The sequence below is a fragment of the Acinonyx jubatus genome, chromosome C2 (assembly GCF_027475565.1).
Source record: "Acinonyx jubatus isolate Ajub_Pintada_27869175 chromosome C2, VMU_Ajub_asm_v1.0, whole genome shotgun sequence".
In the NCBI taxonomy this organism is placed as follows: domain Eukaryota; kingdom Metazoa; phylum Chordata; class Mammalia; order Carnivora; family Felidae; genus Acinonyx; species Acinonyx jubatus.
The window spans coordinates 51,646,916-51,672,040 of record NC_069384.1 but is presented as its reverse complement, the minus strand read 5'-3'; the positions used below and the strand labels follow the sequence as shown (position 1 = coordinate 51,672,040).

General features: G+C 40.0%; 1 protein-coding gene and 2 long non-coding RNA genes across 5 annotated transcripts in view; 1 reads left to right on the top strand and 2 right to left on the bottom strand.

Annotated features, from left to right (window-relative positions):
* ALCAM (activated leukocyte cell adhesion molecule) overlaps nt 1–11,253 on the bottom strand; it is a 206,994-nt gene extending 195,741 nt beyond the window's left edge. Inside the window, exon 1 of one of the 2 annotated variants that reach the window (XM_053220797.1) lies at nt 10,639–11,253. In XM_053220797.1, the coding sequence (XP_053076772.1) occupies nt 10,639–10,711 (73 nt within the window). In that variant the 5' untranslated portion in view covers nt 10,712–11,253. The remainder of the gene's footprint in view (nt 1–10,638) is intronic. The other variant, XM_053220796.1, reaches the window with a different exon arrangement.
* An 828-nt stretch (nt 11,254–12,081) lies between these two features.
* On the bottom strand, nt 12,082–14,917 carry LOC128315165 (uncharacterized). Its single transcript, XR_008297636.1, has 3 exons — nt 14,596–14,917; nt 13,971–14,031; nt 12,082–12,565 (listed from the first exon to the last, which is right to left on the bottom strand). It is a non-coding gene; the product is annotated as an uncharacterized LOC128315165 (long non-coding RNA).
* A 446-nt stretch (nt 14,918–15,363) lies between these two features.
* Nucleotides 15,364–20,701, top strand: LOC128315164 (uncharacterized). Of its 2 annotated transcripts, XR_008297635.1 has the most exons (3): nt 15,379–15,686; nt 18,124–18,304; nt 20,251–20,701. It is a non-coding gene; the product is annotated as an uncharacterized LOC128315164 (long non-coding RNA). The 2 variants fall into 2 exon arrangements; XR_008297634.1 differs by lacking the exon at nt 20,251–20,701 and having other exon boundaries at nt 15,364–15,686; nt 18,124–18,373.
* The last annotated feature ends 4,424 nt before the right edge of the window (nt 20,702–25,125 follow it).

Here is a 25,125-nt window from a genome sequence, read left to right as displayed (position 1 = left end):
ATTAATATTAACTCCACTATGAATATTTGTTGCCTTGTTTAAAAAATATATCTTCATTACAAACTTATTGAAAACTCTTCACAAACATATTGTTATAGTTTTTCTATAGAAGTTGGAATAAAAATGTTTTACTCCCTTCCATAAGAGATCTAAAAATTACAGGGTAAAATATATTTAATGGCACTGATGTTTTTTATAAATTTACAGAAGATGATACGTTTTATCCACTAGTAAACAATTTTGATGAGACTGTTAAACTTGTTGGAATAATTGTTCAAAATATGACTTACTTAAAAATAAGTGAAATCTGTTTAGTAAGACCTATTATACAGGGCTTACAAAATGGCATTAGTCCACCTACACAATGTATATTGTACCTACAATGAACTAACAAATATTTGGAAACCATCTGTGTAACATAAAATAATATCAACTATTCTTTTTTTTAATTAAGTTTTATTTATTTATTTTTTAATTTTTCGAGAGAGAGCATGTGCAAGCGGAGGAGGGGCAGAGAGAGCAGAGACAGAGGATCCAAAGTGGGCCCTGCGTTGACAGGCTGACAACAGTGAGTCTGATGCAGGGCTCAAACTCATGAACCTTGAGATCATGACTGGAGCTGAAGTCAAAAACTCAACCGACTGAGCCACCCAGGTGCCCCAATATCAACTATCCTTAAGGTTCACATGTTGTTGTCTCTTAATCCACTGTTTTAGTTAATCTGACCCTATAGAGTATGAATCTTCCAAAATGAAAGAAAATATGACTTACATAGTTTATCTTCTCAAAGTTAGCCATCTTTATGGAAAGCCATGTGGAAAGAGCAATGGTAATAATTCAAATAAATGCACGTCTTTCACCCAAGGTTGGTCCCAACACGTGCATCATAAAGCTAAGCACCGATCAATCTATAGTTTTACCTTACACGTGAGCATGTGTGTGCCTATTACTCCTATAATTCTCACTTTTCCCATAGTTTTAAATAAATAAGAATCAACCTATTATCCTGTTTTCTTTTAAATTATACTTTCCCCATAACTCTGTACTATTAATATGAGGAAGGGGCATCCTCATACACTCTTGTTGAGATTTTAAAGATACACACTCTTTTTTAATTGAGAAATAATTGACATATAACATTGTATTATTTTGGTATATAACATAGTGATATAATATATGTATATATTGCAAAATGATTATCACAAGTTTACTTACTATCCCACCACCACACAGTTAACACTTTTTTTCATGATGAGAATTTTTAAGATCTTCTCTCTTAGCAGCTTCCAAATATATACAATACAGTATATACTTCTGAACTGTAATTTTAGAATTTCTTTCTAAGTGAAAAATGCACATATTCTTTGAGTCAGCAATTTCACATCCAGGACATTTCCTACCAACGTAACAGTGCATATGAATAAGACATGTATTAGGATGTTCACTATAGTCATGTTTATAACAAAAAACACTGGAAACAGTCTACATTTTCAAGAACTAGGGAAATGCTTAAATTAATTATGGTGTGTACAATAAAATCCAATACATCTTTAAAAATCAGGTAGAGCTATATGTGCTGATATGGGATAATCTCTTAATTTCCAAAATGTGCTATTAAGCAAAAAAAGGAAAGGCACAAAATGGTATGTATAGTATGTTCCCACTTGATTTTTTTAAAGGGAAAAAGTATATATGCAAGTATTACTGTATGTGAGTATTTGAATAAGATCAAATAGATCCTCTTTAAACCCCACAACTGGTGAGTAAATTAGGGAAATTACAGGAATGAATTCCTGGTGACCTCCAGGAATTAGAAGTCATGTTCCTTCCATGTTGGCATCTTTTTTTTTTTTAATTTTTTTTAAACGTTTATTTATTTTTGAGACAGAGAGAGACAGAGCATGAATGGGGGAGGGTCAGAGAGAGGGAGACACAGAATCTGAAACAGGCTCCAGGCTCTGAGCTGTCAGCACAGAGCTTGACGCGGGGCTCGAACTCACTGACCGCGAGATCATGACCTGAGCCGAAGTCGGCTGCCTAACCGACTGAGCCACCCAGGCGCCCCCCATGTTGGCATCTTAACTCATGCCATTCTCCCAGCCCATATCTTCTGCTTGATTATTCCTCAGCATATACCTCAGATATCACTTCCTGAAAGAACCTTTCTAATATTTTCCTACAGCCTGGGTCACATCTGGCCACTCTGATGTAAAATGCTATTTACATCAGTACTTGTAGTACTTAGCAAAACTTCTAGCAAATTATATAATTCATTGATTGATATCTATTTTCCAGAGAGAAGATAATTTCCTGTAATGATAAGACCTTGACTGTCTAGTAACTAGTTTGTTGCAATATCCCCAGCACCAAGCAGAATATTTTGCACATTTGAGCACTCAATAAGTATCTATTGAATGCTGTTTATAAATGCTGAATAGTTCATTTCCATGAGTTTTTTTTAAATTTTTATTTTAATTACAGTTAGTTAACATACAGTGTTATATTAGTTTCACGTTAAGTTCTATGAGTTTTTATCTTGGATTGGCCAACACTGTGACACTTAGGCAAGTACCTAAATAATTTTATGGTCCTGTATAGCTCCAAGCCTTGAATCTATGAGTTTAGGGGTAAATGAAACTAAGGACGTTGTTATCTCAAAAAACTGGCTAATTTGCTATTGAATTTTAGGTAATCTTTTCACCTGTGGTTTCATCTATCTCAGCTGTTGAATAAGAAACTAAACAGGGGTACTTGGGTGGCTCAGTCAGGTAAGCACCCAATTCTTGATTTCAGCTTAAGTCAGGATCTCAAGGTAGTGAAATAGAGCCCAGAGTCTGGCATTGGGTTCCATGATACATGGAGCCTGTTTAAGATTCTCTCTCCCTTTGCCCTTCCCTCTCCTGCACACAGACACATGCGCTCCCTCCCTCCCTCTCTCTCTCTCTCTCTCTCTCAAAAAAAAAAAAAAAAAAAACAAAAAACTGAACAAGATGAATATCTAAGGTAATTTCCCATTTTTTCCAACAATCCCTCTTCTATCGCATTTTACTTCAGACCATGATTTACATGCCTTTAACCCTTCAAAATTGTGTGTGCTCTCTCCCTCTCCCTCTCTCCCTTTCTCTTTCCTCTCTCGTGTCTCTCTCTCTCTCTCTCACACACACACACACACACACACACACTTAACTTTCCATAATTTTATTCCAAGGGAAGATAAGGGTTTAGCCATAGGAAATAGTGTTTTTATTGACACTACTTGAGCCTCTATAATCTGTTATATTTCTTGCCAAAGGATCTAGAAGAGGAAGGTGTAAACTATGAATATGGGGCTAAGTAAGGATACTAGCTTCTGTCACATCCCCCACTGGTTGACTGATGGCAAAAATGGTCCTAATCCTCTCCCCTGATCTTCATGCATACTGTTTGCCAAGTGTTTCTAGCTCCTTCCATTCAATAGATGATTTTCCCACTGTTGAATTTGAGCTGGGCTTGGGACTTGTCTTCACCAACTGAATGTGGAAGAAGTGATGGTTTGCCAGAGGAGGCTTGCAGATTTCTGCTTCCTCTCAGAACCCTGCTTCCACCAAGAGAACAAATCTAGGGAAGCCTGTTAGAGAACCAAAGACCATGGAGAAGAGTCAATTTTCCCTGAATGACAACCAGCCAACTCCCAGAAGCAAAGCTACCTCAGCTGACCCACAGCAGCTTACAGTAAAATGAAGATATCTAACTAAAATCATAAAAACACCCAACTGTCCAATCTAAATTGCCAGCCTGCAAAATAATGAACTGCATAAAATGGTTGGTGTTTAAACCACTATGTTTTGGAGTGTTCTATTTTACAGCACAATTAATTGATATACTATGGTTCAAAAATGTAATAAGAGTAGCTACATGGGTTTTTATGTTTTCTTGATTTGGAACTAGGTAAATTCCACACTGATAAACTCCCCAACTAATTAGGGAAAATACTTGGGGATGTGCTGACAAGAGTTTTAGCCACAATGACCAACGCCGTCTCCCTTCATTCTGCTGTATTATCAAGAACAAAATTATGGCATCCTTTGTGTGCTTAGATAATAATGTCTCACCTTTCCTACCTCCATTCCCTTTTGGGGTTTTCTGAGTACTTGAGACACTTAGATATAGATGAACCAAAGAACACATGGGCACCTAATTAGGAAGTCAGTGTTGGCACCAAATGTCCCAGCCATATTGTTGGCTGCCCCAAGTCAAGTCACCTTACATGTACAAAAAGACTTAAGAGCTTCCTTCAATTGTATAGACATCCCTGACAATTATTTTTATATCCAAATTGATAGTGGATCTACTGAGAAACCTCATAGAAGAACAGAATGGGAATTGTGCAAATGGCGGAGAAAGGGTTTCAGCATCAGACTGAAATAGGCTTTCATAGGTACAAAGTATAGTTCCCAGGTGAATTCCAAACACTACTATTCTCTTGGTATCTCAGGTCAATTTGGTTTCCATTCCAAACCATGGGATCCTTAATGTTTTACACCCACTACAATATTCTGAGGTTCTAGGCTATTACTTTACATCTCTCCTATACTTGACACTATAGGGAGGACATGTGGCCTCTTATTGATATTTCCCTGTAGCTTATAAATAAAAAAGGTTAGAAATATGCACTTTGTCAGCATGAGTACTTACAGTTAAGTAGTCTAAGACATATTATTAACAGGCAAGTCATTAATACTCATAGTGACCATATAATTTGTCATCCAAACTGCACTTCTCAAGGTGAAGTAAGGTCCCATTAATAACTGAATCAGGACATCAGGATAAACCAGGACTGTTGTGGATATACCAGGATGTATTGCTCACAGAGTAATAGAGGAGAGAGTTTTAGGGGGAAAAGGGGGGAGGACAGGGGGGCTAACAAGCCAGAGAAGCTGGACAGCAGTCTGATTTCTGATTAATCTATTCTCCCAGTTTAGTTTCATTATGTTGCAATGCTATGAATTCTTGGAAGATCAGACACAGGCATGTTCATTGAAATACGTCAATTCAAAGTCGAATTAAGTAATCCTTTGATTACAAACTGTTTTGGATTGGACTGATTTCCCCTTGAATGGAATGGATAATTGAGAACTGACTGGATAAATAAGAGAGTAAGCACTAAAAGCTAATTTCATTCTTGGAAAATACACTACAGTAATGGACTATGATAATAGGTTACCATAAAACAATTACTGAATACCACAGCATATTTGGAACTAGTCCTAGTTGAAATATACATGATATTACGTCTAGTAATAAGGTGAGAGGAAGCATATAAATCCTGTTAATTAAACAGAGAAATTAGCTGAATGGCAATATAAGTAACTCCAAATATATAATACTTTGTACACTGTAAGGATACTTGTAATAACTGTAGGATTTAACCTTATCAAATAGCATATAATATCCTCTTCTTAAATATAAAACATAGATTTTAGTCTTGACTTTATTCTCCATAGGGGAAATTCTGCCCTAATTTAAAAAAAAAAAAGTAATGAGAAATTCAAATGAACATTTTTCCAGTCTTTTTTCATTTCTTATTGAACATAAGAAGGGGCTCTTATATCCAAGAGTAAATACATAGATGAATGTTATGTCATACCCACCACTCTTAAGGAAACTTTAATATTCCAGTGAGTTAGCTCATTTCTTAATATGCCACATACATTCATGTGTAAAAAATGAAATGGGCCTTTGTTAAAACCTAACAATGAAGAATAAAGTTGACACTCTGAGAAGTTAAATTCAAGTTTCTGTGTATACACACTATTTTATCATAGTTGCACCTATGTTGCTCTCTTGCATAATTGGTAATATACATATCTGTGACTGCTTGAGTTAACAGCTTCAGAGAGTGAGAAGCCTTTGGTGATATTTTATGCTAAATAAATGACTAGAACAGAAAGAAGTGTGTTTAAGAATATAAAACAAGGTGATTATAAAGTATCTAAGATACTGTATGACAAAATGTTAACAACTTAGTGATCAATTTTACAAAGGCCTATGTTTAGTGACCTGAAAACTTGAGAAAAAGAAAAAGGAGAAAAAAGAAATAAAAAGAGACATTTTTTTGATTTTTAAAAAATGGTGTATGGGTCACCTGGGCAGCTCTGTTGGTTAAGTGCCCCACTCTTGATTTCTGCTCAGGTCATGATCTCACAACAGTGAGACAGAGCCCCACATGGGGCTGTGCCATCAGCACAGAGTCTGCTTAAGATTCTCTCCCTCTGTCCCTCTCTCTGTCCCTCCCCCTCCCCTAAGATAAAAATAAAAACTAAGTTTTAAAATGGTCAAAGTGATAATTAAATGTAATAAATTAAAGAGTGTTTTTCTATTAATAATATAATGTCATATAGCATGTTAATATAATATAACATGCTTTAGTTGAAAAATTCAAATGCTGAGCAAGGGAATTACTAATCTCACCAAAATCAGAACCATGCATTACAAAGACAGAAAAACTTACAGATGGGAAATAAGAAGGAGGAGGAAAATAGCTTTCCCAAAGTCAGAACATTCCTATATGACATAACTGAAAACTGAACATGTGAGTGCTGACTCCAATAAAAAAATAATTTCTGGTAACACTTAAGACTATTAAAGTAGATTTTTATTGATTTTCTTCTCTTTAATAAGTTAACAGCAAACAAGCATTCTCTTCCAAAATTCTATTTAAAAAGATAAGCTAAATTGAATTTTCTAAAAAGTCAAAGTTTGAAATTGTGTCATGAAAATATTTTGGATTTCTATAGATTTTAAAACCACAGGAAAGCATTACTGTTTTCTACTTCCTTCCATAGCGCACTTAAAACCACCTTGCAAATCAATTATTTTAGGGGCATCTTAAGGATGTACATATAAGGCTTTGTCACATGAACATAATAGCATCAACGATCACTTAACATTTCATTCTAGGAACCACATATGCAGTTTAAATAGAGGCAGTCTTCCAGGACATATGGGTTATACTAATGGCGTTTTCTGAGACCTAAAAATCTCTCTTTTCCCAGGATAGTAGGAAACTAAATCCTCTCTATCACACTTTTTTTTTTTTTTTTTTTTTTTTTTTTAATAGCCCTCTTCAGGCCTGGAGGAATAAGCACAAGGTATTATAATGGGTTTAAACAAGTAGGAAGAGATGGAAATTTCGCAATTGGGTACCACTGATATTTTCTAGCAACACAATTTATATGAACTGTATCCATTCAGTCTGTCTGAAAGCATTAGAAAAATACAAGTGGATAATGACTCTGCCTTGACGAAATCAGCATTTTACCTTAGGTCATTAGAAACAGGTTTTTTTTTAATTTTTAATTTTTTTTAATTTACATCCAAATTAGTTAGCATATAGTGAATCCATGATTTCAGGAGTAGATTCCTTAACGCCCCTGACCCATTTAGCTCATCCCCCCTCCCACAACCCCTCCAGTAACCCTCAGTTTGTTCTCCATATTTATGACTCTCTTCTGTTTTGTCCCCCTCCCTGTTTTTATATTATTTTTGTTTACCTTCCCTTATGTTCATCTGTTTTGTGGATAATGACTCTGCCTTGATCAAATCAGCATTTTACCTTAGGTCATTAGAAACAGTTTTGAGCTAAAGAGATCCCAGAGAGTAGATCCTTAGTCCACCGTTTTACTTACATATGAGAGAGTTGAAGTCCAAATATGTGAAATAACTTGCTCAAGTGCCCAAAGGTGAATGATGCTGAGCTAAGCCTAGGAAAGCAGTTTACTGAAAATAGTATCCCATTAAGTTGTAAATTGCTATTGGATCAAATAAATCATCAAGGAAAAAGCAATATTTACTGGCTACTAAGCAGTTTGCCATTTTTAAATTAATAAATTTTAATAGTCCCACATCAGGCAGTCTGCAAAGACATTATTTGAGTTGATGCTTTCCCCAAGGCCTACTGAGATAAACAATGCCTTGAGAACATAATACGCCACTCTGGGGGAAAAACGTAAGTGTGCTTATGTCTTAGAATTAACCTTGTATCAGTAAGAAATTAAGAAAAATTCCTGAGAAGGGTGCACACCAAAGATCCAAGAGAAGAAACAGTTAACTGCACCTCCTTGTTGTAAGTAATCAAGGAAAGCATTTTTTTTAAAAAGCAATACAAAATGTCACCACAGGCTGACGCTCTTTCTACAAGGATAATGAGATTCTTGCTTCCTCGGATGCTCAGCACTTACTTCATTGCCTTCATCTCTGAATTCAGTTTCTGTGGTTCATACATCCTGTCCCCCTCCCTTCAAAACAGGTGACAGGCCATGCCCGGAACGTACCAATGACTATGTAGCGACTACAGCCCAAAAGACCTGCAGGAGCAGTTCCACAGGCGCGAATTTTTGTTCTCTAGGTCTCAACACACACTACTAAAAGTGCTCCCGAAATGAAGGGTTGCAGGCGGGTAAGTCAGTTGGTCTCTTTGATTAAGCCAGCCTGGCCATTGGCACGTATCCCCAACGGGCGCAGCTATGCAGAGGGCTCCGAAGGAGGCGCACTTGCCTTCCAGGACTTGCGTCCCGAGTCTGGACGAGGCGCTGTTAGTGCCACAAACCTTTCTTTTAAACACACTGACCCCGAGAATTCTGTACATATGCCAACCGAATAAATCCAAGCAAACCACTGATCTGAGGGTCTGAGGTTTCTGACCCTCAGATCAGCCGAGGTTGGCGGCGCGGCTAGAATGCATCCAGCTCACCGAAAGCGCGCCGCTGGGAACCGGCTGCAAACGCGAGCTTGCGGCTCCAAAAGAATCTCCGAGAAGGAAGTCTGAAAGCGGAACCCCTCCCTTTTTAGCAGCTAAATATGAGGGAAAACCTGTCCTCGGAGGTGGCCCGACTGAAAACTGACTCCAGAGCGACCGCACGGAAAAGGAAACCAGGCGGGCGCGTGTGCTCCCGGGGAATTGGTGTGGTGAGACTGCAACTCTCCAACTGGGCAGAGGGTTAAACTGAAAACCAACCGTGGGGAGGGTGGGTCTTTGCATTTTACTAACTTACCTCACCCTCGTCCACCCTCCTCGCCCCTCGGCCCCAGAGTGAGTGCCCTTCCTTCCTACATCGGACAATGGGATGAGGAAAAAGTGAAATCCACAATGTGCCAAAGTCAGGCGGCTCTCCCCTGGCCACGTCCCGGGTGTGCTTACCCCAACCCACCTGCTTCAAATCCGGTTCAACTCGCGCTTCACACGCCCCGCCCCGGAGCTAGAGATGCGTCGCAGATGGTTCTCTCTAGCCTCAGAACTGCAGGTGAGCTCAGGACCTCACCCAGAAATGTAACTTTATAATAGAGATCGGGCGAGGGCACCCACCCCCCCTCCTCCGCACCACCACCAGGAAGCCGACACAGCAGCAGCAGTTCACAAACACTTGTGATCTTCTGGCTCCAGCCCCAACCTCACTTTCCCTCTTTCCCTGGGAGAGACCCGGAGGCTTCCAAACATTTTTTTTTTTTTTTTTTTTTGGCCTCAGCTTGGTAACTGAAGGGATGTTCAGAAATTAGAGACGCGGAAAGGAAGTGAGTCTTTCTTTGCTAAAAACTAAAGAAAAGGGTAAAAGAACAAACAGAAGCCGAAAAAAAAAAAAAAGGAAGTAGGAGTTTTTACTTGCAAATGTCTATGAAGGGCTGGAGATAAAACTTCAAAGGGAGAAAACAATTCCAAAAATTACTCGAGTCTAGCGAGCAAATGAACCTGCTGCTCTATCAAGTGACGGCGAACATACAGAATGCCCTGTTAGGGACCAACTCGCGGCAGCCGACCGGTGGGTCTCAGGATGACAGCCACAGGGGCCGTCCCCAGGGTAGGAAAGGGATTCCCGGCTAGATATTTTAGTTATTGGGGATTTTGAGTTTCTTGCTTCTGAGACTCAGTACATTACTGAAAACTGAGGTTGAATCACAGGTCCTGTAAAATCCACAAGCCACTCACTAAGGTCTCACAACCCTGGCTGCCAAGTCCAGTTCAGGCTGCGTCCTTTGCCTGCCACCACCCCTGCACTCATTACCCACCCAGACAATGGGGGAGGGGGCTTCAAACCACGGTTTAAGCTGCGGGAGGTTTTTCTAAAAAGGAGTGATTAAAGTCCTCCCTTTCTCTTCTACCCTTCCTACCCCTTCTTCACCTCTTACCGAGGGGAAGTTACCAGGGAATTTATCCCCCAAAAAGTGCAGACAGTTATTTCTCGGAAAGCTAAGCGAAAGGAAAACTGCCCGGAGCGCAGTGACGTGGACTTTGATATCCAAAGACTGGAGGAATTGTCAGAGGGCAAGGGCTCGCCTCCTAGGCGGGAGCTGCAAGGGCGGGGGAGGGGGGGGGGAACGGGGAGAGAACCAGACGAATACTGCCCGTGGGCCCCTGGAGCCCGAACCCCGGCAGCACCCAAAGTTCCTGGAGATTTACCCAAGGCCCCCAGTCCCTGCCCAAACTTGAGCCAGCCGGCCGAGCCCAAACGTGAGGCACAGGTGACTGAACCCAGGGCCAGAGTGTGCCCGCACCGCCCCCATTCGCCCCGGCTCACAGCCCCGGAGGTGCGAGGCCTGCGCCGCAGACTCAGGAAATTGCCCCCGTTCTACGTTGGCCTGGGCTGCTCCCAGGCCCCTGCTCACCTGGCCGGAGGACAGCGGCGGAGATCAAGAGGCAGAAGACTAGACGGCAGGAGGGGCCCGCCTTCGATGCCATATTCCTCCTCCTCGTCCTCTTTGGGGGCCACCGACAGCGTCCGCGCCGCAGGAGGGGGCGTCGTCCCGGCCCCGCGCTGCCCGCGAGCTCGCAGGTCCCAACGCAGGGGGCAGCGGCTTCTCCCAGGCACACCGCCCCCCCTGGGCTGTGGCGCTGGACCTTCGGCTCTCCGCCGCAAGCAACTTTCCACCACGCAGTGCCCCAACTCTTCCTTCCTCCCCTTCAACACCTGCCCTTGGCCCCAGTGGCTCCTTCTCCCGGGACCGACGACCCTCTCTTCCCAGGAGACACTTCACTATTTCAGAAAGGTGTACGTGGTTCTTTCAGGCTGGTCTGTTGTTCTCCCTCTCTTGGAATAATAATAATAATGGTAGTGGCAGTGTGCATAAAAAGCCCGGTGCTAGGCAGGAATCGCCGGGGGTGGCCACAGGGGCGGCGAGTCCAGGCGGTCTCCTCAGGTGTCAGAGCCGTAGCAGCGAAAGCAGCGGCGACGGCAGCGGTCTCAGGGCTGCTCTGAGTGGAGGGACTGGAAGGCGTGTGTAAGCTTCCTCTCTCCTCCTCCTCCTCCCCCCACCGCCGCCCCCCCTCCCTCCTCTCTCTTCCCCGCTTCCCAGGACACAGCGCCGAGCAGGTGGTTGGAGCACCGACCTGCAGCCTAGAGGCGCTGCAGGACCGAGTCGCAGACGGAGCCCAGCTCTGGAACTCCGCGTGTGAGGCGCTCGCGGGATCCAGGGGCCCCCGAGTGGGAGGTGCTTCCCGTGGCTCCGCCCCCGGAACCACGCTAGCCAATACGGAGCAGACACAGGCGCCGCGAGCGCGCGGGGAGGGGAGCCCTCGGGGCTGCCTCTAGCCGGCGGCTTTACGATCGCCCTCTCGGTCCGGCCTCCCATTTCTTGGTCACCACGCAGCCTCGCCAGGGTTCAAAAAGCGCTTGTCCCCAGACGCTGAATCCAGTGGCTCGCTCCGCAGGGATTTTTCGGCGGTGATGTTGCAGCCTCCATCTTCAACGAAGAGAGTAGCGGGGCAGGACGCTGGGGGGGTGGAGAATTCCGGGTTGGTGGGGCGGGGCGCGCTTTGGGTCCTAGGGCGGGAGCGGAGGAGGAAGAAGGGTCTGGAGGGGTGGCAACGGTGGAAACTCTCCTCCTGAGAGTTAACTGGAGCAGCTTCTGGTTGGCCGGGAGCAATCCAAATCCTGGGCTAATTCCTCCCCGTTTTGCTCCCGCTAACCCACCTCTCGAACGCACCTTCTTTTGAAGGCAGATCACTCGAGTCGACTGCCCCAGTACCAAAGAGAAAATATTTACTCTTTCCCGGGGGAAATTCAATGAGGAATTTTTAGATCATACTTCGTCACATGGATTTTCCCAGTGTCTACCTGCCACAGCATGTGTCTTTTTTATTTTGAATTAAACGGCGGTTTTTAGTTACAAACAGAAAATCCTCAACTTACTCCGATTAAAAGTCTAACTCCTTCTCGTCCGTTCCAGAAAGCCAGGCATCCCAGCAGATGGACAGGCTTCTCTGGCAATTTCTGAAGACTGAACCATCTCCCAGGCGGAACATCGGGAAGCTGTGCCTTTTTCAGATCAGGCAGAGACCATGCAGGAATATTTTCCTCTTGAACTCCGGGGTGGAGCTGTTGGAGCCCTAAGTGGCTCTAAATCAGGGATGCTGGATCACCACTCTGATCCCGGAAGCATAATGAAATCTTGGTCCCTCAACCACTTCGCCAGGGCATTAAATAGCCTTTCCTGCATCACAGGGTCACCCCTGTGTGAGGCTAGTCTCCTGCAGAGAATGCCAACTAGTAGTCCTCACATACTGAGCTTTCATCTGAAGGCTTCGAGTCACCAACTAGATGGGGATGAAGAGTTGGGCGGCAGGGGAAGCTTATTAAGACAAGTAGACACATGGCGCACACACACACACACACACACACACACACACACAGAATGATCTCTGAATTCTTTTATCTTTTTTATGCTGGAAACTATCAAGCTCTGTCTTCAGCTGTGATTTTTGTCAAAAGCCTGCCTGTCTAGTCCTCCTGGTTTTCTTTATATCAACAGTATCCTAGAGTAGAGCTCTTATATATTTTTCCTCTTAAAATAAGTAGGTTTTTTTTTCCTGTTGGATTTAACATTAACATTTTTTTTTTTTTTGCGTCTTATGAACCAACTGGAAGGCTAACGCTAGGAGACAAATGCCTTTTAGTTCAGTGTTTCAGAAGCTAAGTTTGACTGAATTGCTAGCATTCCGAAGGGATCTCATAGAATTCCTTTAGGAAATTGTTTTTCTTTTAACAGCAGCTTTAAGTAGCTCCTACTAGAACAAATCATCCTAACTATATATTCAGCCTAGATCCTCCGCTCTGTCTACCTGACTCCCTTTTGTTTTGGGGTTGGAGTTAATACAGCATAATTGTTAAAAAGTAGATCTGCAAAAGGCACACTGTCTGACTTGGGCTCTGACATTTACTAGCTGCATGATCTTGGTCAATTCACTTAACCTCTCAAAGTCTTAGTGTCTTTACTTGTAAAAAGTGATAACAATAGTACCACTCTCTTGAGACTGTTGAGGATTAAGTGAGATCACACAAAAGAACTGCCTAGGGAGAGTAGAAGGAGCTCTGGCTTTGGGGAATAGTCAGAGTCTGGTTAAAATCTTTCTTCTGCACTTACTCAGCAACTGACCTTGAACAAAAGTCAGCCTCTCATAATTAAAGTATGATGACCTAGTAGAAGTGCCACCTTCAAAAGGGTGCAGCTAGATTGGATCAAAATATATTCCATAACTTAAGGATATTATGCACACACATGCACATTTGTGGAATTCTGAAAGCAATATACATATTTATCTGTAAAGTCACTTGCTTCTAGAGTTCCTTTTACAGAGGAATATGTCCTAGTTCAGGAAAATGCCTTGATAAGCCACGTGGAGCAGTAACACCAAAAGAAGGCTACTAGTTATATATAGCTAAGACCACGAAAGTGAGGGTCATCTGACAATTTATTAAATAACATCATAAAAACTTAAATAAGAGTTATGAAATGATAAAAATAAACATAGGAGTTTAACAGGGGAGGGAAGAAGATGATGCTGAGAGAAAGGAAGGGACAAAGACCAAGCCATATTGTTATGAGTTTGGAAATGGTTGAAGGCCTTCAAATATACTTTAATTAATTAAATAGTAACAGTTATTGATCACATGCTGTATGTTAGGTTATTCTAAGCAACTTATATGAACTGAAATAATTACCTCTTCGAAAAAATCTTAGGAGATAGGTGTCTTTGGTGTCTTTATTTCACTCATGAAGAAACTGAAACCCAGAGACAGGAAGGTCACTTCATGATTCATAGCAATGGTAAAGCCTTTGTTCTAGCCCACACACTTTGATTCTAGATGATTCCAATGATATTTACCTGTCAATTTAGTCATGCATAGAATGGCTACTTCTTACTACAAGAGGTCAGATGAATAGTGTTCAACCAGAGGAAAACATATTTCATTCTGGAGCTTCCTCCCTATCAACTTGGCTCATTATCCACTTTGCTTATTAGAGATGTCTAACAATAAATTTATGACTTATTTTGTTTGTTTGGGGGGGCTTGATTTAGATAGAAATCTCTACCTTCTGAAACTTTAATAAAGTCTCCTACCCTCAAACATATTTTCCTTGGGGAAATTAACTAATCAGGCAGTGCATCCTATCTGTATGAGCCAGGTACAGTGCGTATGAGATGTCAAGGCCATTTCTAGACTGAAATAATTTACCATAAGCAAAACTCAGAGTTAAGAAACTTGAGAATATAAGCCCCACAATGTAGTAAAGAGAGTATTTGTCCTTCAGAATCTAGAGAATGGGGGATTGGATCCACCTTACCTTGTTCTTAAGAGGAAGAGCTTTTCCAACTGCATCTGGATTACAATTGCTTTTGTTACAACTGAAAATATATATTATTCCAATGATATTTACCAGACGATTTAGTCACACATCAGAGCATCATAATGAGTACTTCTTACTACAAGAGGTAAAAGGAATAATGGTCAGCCAGAGAAAAACATTTCATGTTACCAAGAACATGAAAAGAGTTTTGCATCTTCCATATAAAAGAGTTCATCATCAATCAGGACAGTGTGTTCTAGGCAGTGACACAGCACACCAAGCAACTCTCCTACTTAGAATCCATTGAGATCAGAACTCAGGACCCCTAAGGCTCAGACCAGGAACCTTTGCCCTGTACTAAAACATTAACCAACAGTATGTGACAAACATAGGTCAGGCATGTGAACATTTGAAAAGCTGAGATGATTTTGTTCTTGTTCTAATGTAAACAGTTTCCTACCAGAAATGAAATTTCACTAAAGATGGTATTGGAGGCTGGTGACATTTATTCCTACCACCTTATATCATCATGCTCTGTGTAAGGTTCTAGTTTTTGAACAAAACATGTAATGCAGTTCAAGGGCATGCAATAAATCTAATTCACTTTCTTCCCCTCCACCTCCCCACTGATGATTAGACATTTCTAGCCAATACTTTGCAAATACACTGAGCACTCTATAAATAATTACATTTGAATGGTGAATGAACTTTTTCACAGAATATAAACCTCAAAACAAACTTATGAGGGGCAGTGACATAAGGAGATGAAAGGTGTTTCAAGTGGGTCTTTAATGATTGGACTAGTATGATTCCGTTATCAGTTCCAATGTGTGGTTTTCTCCCCCACACCACCGATCAATTGTTGGACACTAGCTGGATGTTCTAGAATTCAACTCCATTCTGACAGTATCTACCTGGAGACAGCATCAGCCAGATGGAAGAGATACATATGGCAAGATGTGTGGGAAGGAGAGCAAAGCTTTCATGCTCTCTGAGGATACAACTCTCCCCAAATCTCCATGTATTCACCAACCTCGAAGCTCTCTGAATCCTGTCCTTTGACATTTGGAGAAGGCTCCATTACATAGGTGTGACTGATTAAAATCATTGGCCCCTGGTGATTTTAACTCAATATCTGAGTCCCTCTCCCCACCCAGGAGGGGTGGGACTAAAAATTCCAACCCTCTAATCACCTGATTGGGCCTCCTAGCAACCAACATTCATTCTTAGATTATCCAAAGGTTTTTCCAAAGTAACTCATTAACATAACAAAAGACACCGTCATCACAGTTATCACTTAAAAAATTCCAAGGGTTTTAGGAGCTCTTGTTTGGAATGGATCCAAGACCAAATACATATTTCTTATTATAAATCACAATGTCACAACTTAGCTGACTAAAGTTTAGGAAAGGCAAAGAGAATGAGTCATGTTTTAGTCACCAGTGAAATCTCTGAAATATAAAGTGAAGAAGTTAATCTACAAGAGAAAGAGCATGATAAAAACTATTTGCCCCTAATGAGAATAAAACAAGAAGGGCCATGCCACTTTGTTTAAGACAAAAAAGGGTAGGCAGCATGCTGGGAATAGAATCCTGACTAGTAAAGTTTCTAAGTGACCGGGCAGGGGATGGTCAAGCACCTGGGTTAATACACTGATGACAAAGATTGAAACAGAGGGCTAAATTGGATTTATATTAAGTCTATGAAGAGAGTCATAGAGATTATGTAGGTAAAACAAAACTCTGTTTTATTTCTGGACCCCAAGGTTTTTTTGGTCAGTAATTCCTAAAATCACTCTAGATAGGGATTGGAGAACAGATGGGTAGCCATCCTGCTAAGAAATATTTCCTTGAACTTTATTGTTGAGAGAGTTTCTCTTCAGAGGTTTCTGTATATTTTCAACTTTCAACAGAAATAAGCAGCTTTTCGGTTTTGAATGAGTAATAGGTGACTCAGAGTGAGGTTATTCAGATGTTTGATATCTTGAAGGAAATTTTAACTTGATTAATTATTATGAAGTTTCCAAGTTATCTCTACTTGCTTTCTCATGTACCTCCTAGCCATTGCAATCTATGAAATTTTTATTCAGGAATTTGAGGTACATACATGACTGTAGAAATATGAAAACAATGTATATTTGATTCTTTTAAACAAACAAATCACCATGGATTTAATGGACTTCTGGAAAGCAAAGTAATTAAGTACAAATTTCAGTTCATCCATAGTATTTTCCCTCAAAATAAGTAAGATGGCTGACTTTACAGGAAAGTATTAAGAAGACATTCTTAGATAAACAGATAATCCCTAAGGAGTGATAATACTTAGACAAAAAAAAAAAAAAAAAAGGCTTAATAACACTGAATAAAGGCTCATTGATTATGCAATATCAGAAAGAGCCTTAAAATTTTTATGATTTTCAGAGCCTCACAAGTAATTTAGATAAATTGTTTTCAATCTTTTTAAAATTTTTTAAAAATGTTTATTCATTTTTGAGAGAGAAAGAGACAGAGACAGAGTGCGAGTGGGAGAGGGGCAGAGATAAAGACACACACAGAATCCGAAGCAGGCCCCAGGCTCTGAGCTGGCAGCACAGAGCTCCACACGTGGCTCAAACTCACCCACTGTGAGATCATGACCTGAGCCAAGTCAGACACTTAACCAACTGAGCCACCCAGGCACCCCATTTTTCACTCTTTTTTTAAAATACAAAGCTGTTTCTTCTAATATAGGCTATTCTGAAGTCCAATTCCTATCTCTCCCTTGTTCAATCCATTCAGACCATATTGGTCTCCTCACTGTTCCTAAATACACCTGCCCTATTCCCATATAAGAGACTTTGTACTTGCTGTTTCTAATCCTTGGAACTTTTTCCCCCCACAATCATTATTGTAGCTTATTCACCTCTTTCAAGGTATTTCCCAATGTTACCTTTTTTATTGACCTGTTCCATGAACAACTATTTAAAATCTCAACACCCCCCCCCCCAGTCCCAATACTCTTATCTCCCTTTTCTGCTTCTTTTTTTTCTGCATAGACTCTACCACCATATAACAAATAACCTTATATATCTTGAATACTGAATATTGAATATCTGCCTCCCTTTACTGGACTGAAATGTTAACAAGAACAGAAATTTATGTCTGTTTTATTCCCTGCTATATTCATAGAATAGGCAAACACATAGTAGGCACGCAATACTATTTGATTAATGATTTAATCCATTTATGAATACATGGATGACTAATAAATTATTGTATGAAGTAATTAATCTGATATAGGTGGAGCTGCTTTGGCTGAAGTTTGAAAAGCAGCCTGAAGTTTTACTGTCTCCTTTAGACTTTAAAGGAATAATCAGAAAACCCAAATAAAAAAGCACCCTGTTGAATGGGAGAATATATTTACAAATGATATATCCGATAAGAGGTTAATATACAAAACATATAAAGAACTTATGCAACTCAACACCAGAAATCATTAAAAAGTGAGCAGAAGACCCAAATAGAAATTTTCCAAATGTCTTTTTAGATGGCCAACAGACACATGTGAAGATGCTCAACATCACTCATCATCAGGGAAATGCAAATCAACACCACAATGAAATATCAGCTAAAACCTGTCAGAATGGCTAGAATCAAAAAGGCAAGAAATAATAAGTGTTGGCAAGGATGTGGAGAAAAAGGAATTCTTGGGCACTGTTGGTGAGAAGGTAAATTGATACAGCCAATGTAAAAATGGTAAGAAGGTTTCTCAAAAAATTAAAAATATAAATACCTTATGATCCAGTAATTTCACTTCTAGATATTTACCCGAAGGAAACAAAAACATTAGTTTGAAAAGATATGTGCACCCCTATGTTATTATAGCATTATTTATAATAACTAAAATAAGAAGCAACCCAAGTGTTCACCCATAGATGGATGTAGAAAAAAGACATGGTATATGCACACGATGGGATATTAGTCATAAAAAAGAGTGAAATCTTTCCATTTGTAACAACATAGATGGACCTACAGGGTGTCATGCTTAGTGAAATATGTCAGACAGAAAAAGAAAAATAATACCATATGATTTCACTTATATGTGGAATCTAAAAAATAAAACAAATGAACAAACAAGCAAACAAACAAACAGAAACAGACTTATAAATTCAGAGAATAAGCTGGTGGTTGCCAGAGGGGAGAGGGATGGAAGGATGAACAAAATACGTGAAGGAGATTGAGAGGTACAAACTTCCAGTTATAAAATAAATAAGTGGTGGAGATTAAAGGACAACATAGGAATATGGTCACTAACATTGTAAAACATTGTATGATGACAGATGGTGACTACACTGGTGGTGAACATTCATTAATATACAGATTTGTCAAATCACTATATTGTACACCTTAAGCCAATATAACATTGTATGTCAACTATATTTCAATAATAAATACATTTTAAAAAGAAAGGATAGAAAACCATGGGCCAGTCTAACTACATCATATGGTAGATGAGGTAACAGAGGTCCCAGAAGCCCAAAGACATAACCAAAATTAAACACAGCTTTGGGTACCATTTTTGGTTTTTTTCCTCAAATGCAAATGGGTCACTTTCAGTTACAGTAAATATACAAGATACCCTGTAACTTTTAAGACAAATTCTCAAGATAATAAAAAATTTGGATGCATATCAGACAGCATTAATCAATTTCAAATACAATACATTTATCCAAACTCCAGAACAAACATTCTAAATAATGTTCTGTATAACATTTCACTAAGGCATGATTATGGATGCTGTATCAATACTGCAAAGTCTACAGAGGCGGTTCAGTATTCAAGATTTTAAGCCTCCATGTTCTTTATACTTTGTTCTTTAGAGAGTGGATTTGCTAAAATTATTGTATTCAACAAACACAGATTCATAGCCTATTAAATTAGCAGTGATACAGGACAAATGATACAGGACAAATATTTAATGTCCAACATTTTAACTTTGCATGGAGGTGTTTAATGTGTTTACTTTCCTTTGTAAGGGCTAGAAATTCACTTAATAATTGTACCTCAAGATGAAAAGCTTGTGAGAAAATGCAGTACATATTAAAACAGCTATATAAGCCAGCCCATGAAAAGATTCATAAACATGCACATGCTTTCATTGAAATCACCAGAATCTGTTATGTATTCTAGCTGGTAGATGAAATGATTTTTGGCTATAGCTTCCAGTTTTGAAATTCTGTTAAAACTGGCTAATTGATACATACATCTCTTAAGGAAAACTATTTGCCTTTTTATGAATACGAACATCCAAGTTATAGAGTGAAATATTTTTTCCAGATGTGGTTAACGTATCAAATTAATAGAGAAGTCCCAAAGAGTATAACTCTCAATTTTTTTCCCCCTTAGGCTAAGGACATTTCAAAAGAGTACAAGCTCCAAGTTATTCCTTAGATTTTTAATTTTTTTCAGGATTTAGACAAAGCTTGACTTCACGACTAAATAAGCACTAAATTCAAACTTTAAAGGCAGAGACACATCAAAGGGCAGTTTGAGATGCCTATGTAGAGGGGGAATTATACTCACTGGGCCTGAGAGGGTAGGCCTTAGTTACTTAGGTGTTTCCCTCAGACCAGTAACTGAATCATCTTCTATTCCCACTTTGTCCCTCCTACAGTCTTCAACTTCTGGGATCTTCTCAGAAAAACTAAGAAAAATCCCAAACTAGTCTATCTTGAGGTGATTCTTCACCATCTGCTCAAATATCTGCCATGAAATTTAAAAAGGAAAGAACTGGAGCTGATTTGTCCTTCCAATTCTAAAGTGATTAGCACATCTTCCTCCTTTCTTTTCCTCCCAACTTCATACCTTGTCTTTTGCCTGTTCTGTGAGGGCTCTGCATTTTGAGGTAAATAATAAAGCCATGATAATTTATGAATAAAGAAGTGACTGTATTGTGTTCTGTGTGCCAGTGAAAGAAGGAGATGTCCAAAGAGTGATGAGTCACAGATGAGAGAAACAAAATAAAATAAATTAGCATATCTTAGAATACAGGCCAAGAAAGAAATTTAGTTCTTGGTATTTCCCATCCTCTCTCCTCTGATTTTATTTTTTTTCTTTTTAGGGTTTGTTTGTGTTTTTTTGGTGTTTTTTTTTTTTTTTTTTTTTTTAGTTTATTTACTTTGACAGAGAGAAGAGAGAGGGAAAGTGTGCTTGATAGTAGGAGAGGGGCAGAGAAAGAGAGGGAGGGAGAGAATGTCAAGCAGGCCATGCACTGTATGTGCAGAGCCTGATGCAGGACTGAATCTCACGAATCGTGAGATGATGACTTAACTGACTGAGCCACCCAGGTGCCCCTGCCTTTTTGTTCAATTTAGGATGATGTTATTTTCATAATCTCAGTCAGCCAGCAGGAGTTTGTCATCAGGTTGGGGAATTTTTACTAAGGTTTTTGTAATGGTCATGTTACTTTCAACTGAAAGTGACAAAAACTCCAGTTCCAGTCCAAGGAGTCTAAAAAACAAAACAAACAAACAAAAAACAACCAGGGGGATGACTTACTGATTTAAATGACTGGGAATTACAAAAGCATATATATATATATATATATATATATATATATATATATATATATATATAATGTTTAGGCATAGCTGGTTTAAGGCATTTGAGCAAAGTTATCAAGGCTCTTTGTCCTTTTTTCCATCTCTTACCTTGACATGCTTTTGCTTGTCTTTGACTATTTTCTCAATTTCCTCTGATGCAGCCCACATACTAAAAAGATGATTATCTTCAGACCTAAACTTATATCCACAGAGACTGAAATACTAAAGGAAGAGAAACCCTCTTATTCATGGAAAAAAGTGTGATTGCTTTCCCACATCTCTTGAGTCATTTGCTGTGAATTGGAAGATCCAGGACCATGAATGACCAGGTCTGAGTCTAGTAGTCACCCCTGTAGGCCAGGCACTGGGCATCACGCTTGACAGTACTTTAGAATCGCAGGAATGGGGGGCATTCTCCAAAGAGCAGACAAAAGCAGGAGACTTCCACTTAATTTCCTTTGTATTATTTTTTATTGGTTCTTAGGATCAGTATGTTTTCTGTTGAGATTGTGTACAACAAGAGCTTTTGATTATCGAGGGACGGGGGAGAGAATAGAAATATTCTGCATCATGAGAAAACTAATTTTATTTTCATCCTTTCTCCTTTTAAAGGGCTTGATTATTGCCACACAGGGAAAACAGGCATTATATTTGCAAGTCCTTGGTAATGTTTTTTCTCCTTACTATCCTATGTGCTTTCTGATTATGTGGGAATAGGGGGAGCATTAGTGTTGCTTTATGCTCAAAAAACGATGTGAATCAAAGTGACAAGATAAATATTCTGAAGTATTTGCAAATATATTGATTTCCCCCAGATGTAAGGTCACTGTAAGGTACATTCAGGCAAGTCTCACGGAACAAGAGGTTATTTCCTCAGGATCTCTTTTGAAAGGAAGCACTGAGTAACTTTTCAATTTTACTGTCCATATATTCGCTAAAACTCATTTTCTATCAATTTATCGCCTTCATTAGGCTGCTGTTGTCCTTGTCATAAAGAAAGCGAAAGTAGATAACTAGCCAGAAATCCATTGGCCAATCTTTTTGATTCACCTAGCCCTGATTTCAGTCTTTTAAGCATGTTTTTGGTCATGTCAGTCATTTAGAGGAGGGAAATGGAAAGTTTCAGATAAGTCCATTTTTAGATCTCGTTTTCAAGCAAATTTCCACCCCTCAAGAATAGCAAAAGTTTAAGCAAATAACTGCCCCGCTTTCTACTTGACCTAACCACAATTAGCTCAATCTATCTACTTTCTTTGAATATAACTAGTCTAATCCTCATTCCAGCCTTCACCAGCCTTTCTTTCTCTAAGAATTACCCCAAATCTCTTCCACTACTCTTCTAACACACTGCCCAAGCATCTCCTTCTCCGCGGTACAGCTGGATGCTCCAGGCTCTCCCAAACCACTTGTGCACATCCCTCCCCAGTGCTGACTTCAGTGATGTCACACGGGCAGTTTGAAATACACTGTTGTGGATCATTTACACCCTCTGGAAACTGGAAGTTGGCAACACCACAAATCAGAGCTGTTTTTGTTTTTGTGCTTGAGAACTGGTTGTTAAACATTTACTAGCGTACTACTGTCCATGGAACCAACTTCAGCCTTCACTAACCCATCTAATTGTGCTGAAGAGCTGAGTTTGCTGTGCCAGATAAACTAGAGCTTGATTTCTGTCTCGTCCATTTAGCATTGTGTGACACTGAGCAAGTTATTTCACCTAAGTCAGTGCTCTTTAATAAAATAACACATATCAAGCCCCTGGCACAGAAAAGTACTAACTAACATTAGCTATTTCTCCAATAGCCCTTGGTCCTTCATTCCTGTACCACTGATTAGCTAGGTTTCTGGTTGCATGTTGATGTCACTTGTATTTGCTCTTTCTTTCACCAAAAAAGCCAGTCTTATAAAGGATCATCATAGTGTCTTGCTTAGCGTATGTGATAGTGAACCCACAATAAATGCTACTCTAAGGCACATTTGTAGCATTTGTAGCATAGGCATTCAGATATCAGGAATGTGTGCCCAGTGATGCCTAAGCTGCATATCGCAGATGATAAAGGCTGCAATAACTAGCGAAGAGGGCACTAGTTTAGGAGTAAGGATGTCTATATTTCAATCTCTGCACATAACACATGAAAACTGCATGAACTCTGGGATCAGATAACTATAATTTTGAATCCCAGTTCTGTCTCTAATTATCTGTGCAGCCTTCACCAAGTTACTGACCTCAGCTTCTTCCCCTGTTAAATGGACTTAAGAGTAGCTTTGTACTCACTTTCAAAAGTTAGGAGGGTCAAATGTTTTAAAGGATGCTAAGTGTGTGGACAGTCGTCTCTAAATAAAAGGTGGCAATGATCATTCCAGGTGATTGTGTGGTTTAATCTTCCTAAGCTTCACAGACTTTAACTATACCTATAAAAATAGAAGAGCTGGTTTAGTGCTCTCTTAAGAGGCCTTTTTATTTTGAACAGAATTCTTTGTGCTTGAAGTCCTTTGTTCTAGAATCAAGTAGAACACTTAATGCTAATATTCTTTGGTGAACAAAATCCCTCCTTTCCAGTCTCACACCTCCTAGCTCAGGCCCCCATCAACTGTATAACAAGTTTCCAACCAGGATCTCTGCCATCTGCCTCTACTCTCCTTTCTCCCAGACTTTTCCTGGTCATCTTAAGACAGACAGACAAAGACACCAATGTGATTATGTCATGCCCTTTCTTGAAAATCTCTTTTGGAGTCATTTTATCTACAAAACAAGAGCTAAACTTCCCAGCAAAATCTCTAGTCCTTGACATTTTTGCCTCTAGTTTCCTATTTGACAATGTTAGTTTCACATCACAACAGTCTCACAAAGCCTATGTTGTAATCAGATTGCACTGTTTCCTAAACATACCATGGCAGCCTTTCTCAACTTGAGGCTTGGCATATAGATTCCTCAGCCTGAAATGCACCCACCACCCCCATCCCTTTGTTTTCCTGGGATACTCCTGCTTCAATCAAGACCCACCTCACAAGTCAAATTGGCTTTTAAGCCTTTCCTGATCCCCCTTAGGCAGTGTTAGTCATGCTGCTCCTCTATTTCTACAATGCTAGCCCTTACCTCTTTGAATTCTATTTATCTGTTTACAAGTCTGGCTCCTCCACTGAAACAGTGACTCCTTAGAAGTGATATACCACAAGTCTGGAGTCAGACTGTCTGCTTTACAAACCCCCGGCACCAGCACACACTATATATATGAGCTTGAGGAAGCCACTCAGCTTCTTTAATCTCAACTTTTCTCACCTATAAAATGGAACGCTCCATTATAAAAGTCCTCATAATAATTAAAAGAGAAAATGCACGTAAAGCTGCTACCTCTATGGCATACATTAAGGACTCAATCAATATTATAAGAGATGATGCCGATGATAATGACAGAGGAGGTAGGAGAGCAGGAGGAGGAGAGAGTGTGATGAAAAAAGAAACACACTTAACTTTTCAGTCCCTGGATCACTTCCCAGTGTCTGGCACCTAGGAAGTGTTCAATGCATGTTTCTAGATTGAATGTTGTGCTACTTTACAGCACAGCTAAAGTGATAGTTACCAGCTCTTTTCTCATATGTGATACCATGATTTTGAATGAACTTTCGAGATGCTGGAAACTGAGGATGGAGAAAGGGCATAGAGGAGGAAAATGAGGAGAGAGGAGAGAGAGAAGTATTGTATTGGGAGTGCAGAGTACAAGTCAAATTACCCTACTTCACAGCTTTGTCTAAGTATTTTGATTGTTTTTATTATCAGGAACTGAAACAGGCTTCAGGGGAAAAAAAAAAAGAATGAAGAGGTGTGGATTCCCAGTCTAGAGAGCAACCCCACCACTAGGCACCACCTGGGTCTAAGGACAGTCAAAGCAAACTTCTTTGATGTGCTTGGAGAGCCTCAGGGCAAAACAGCAAGCAACCCAGCAAGG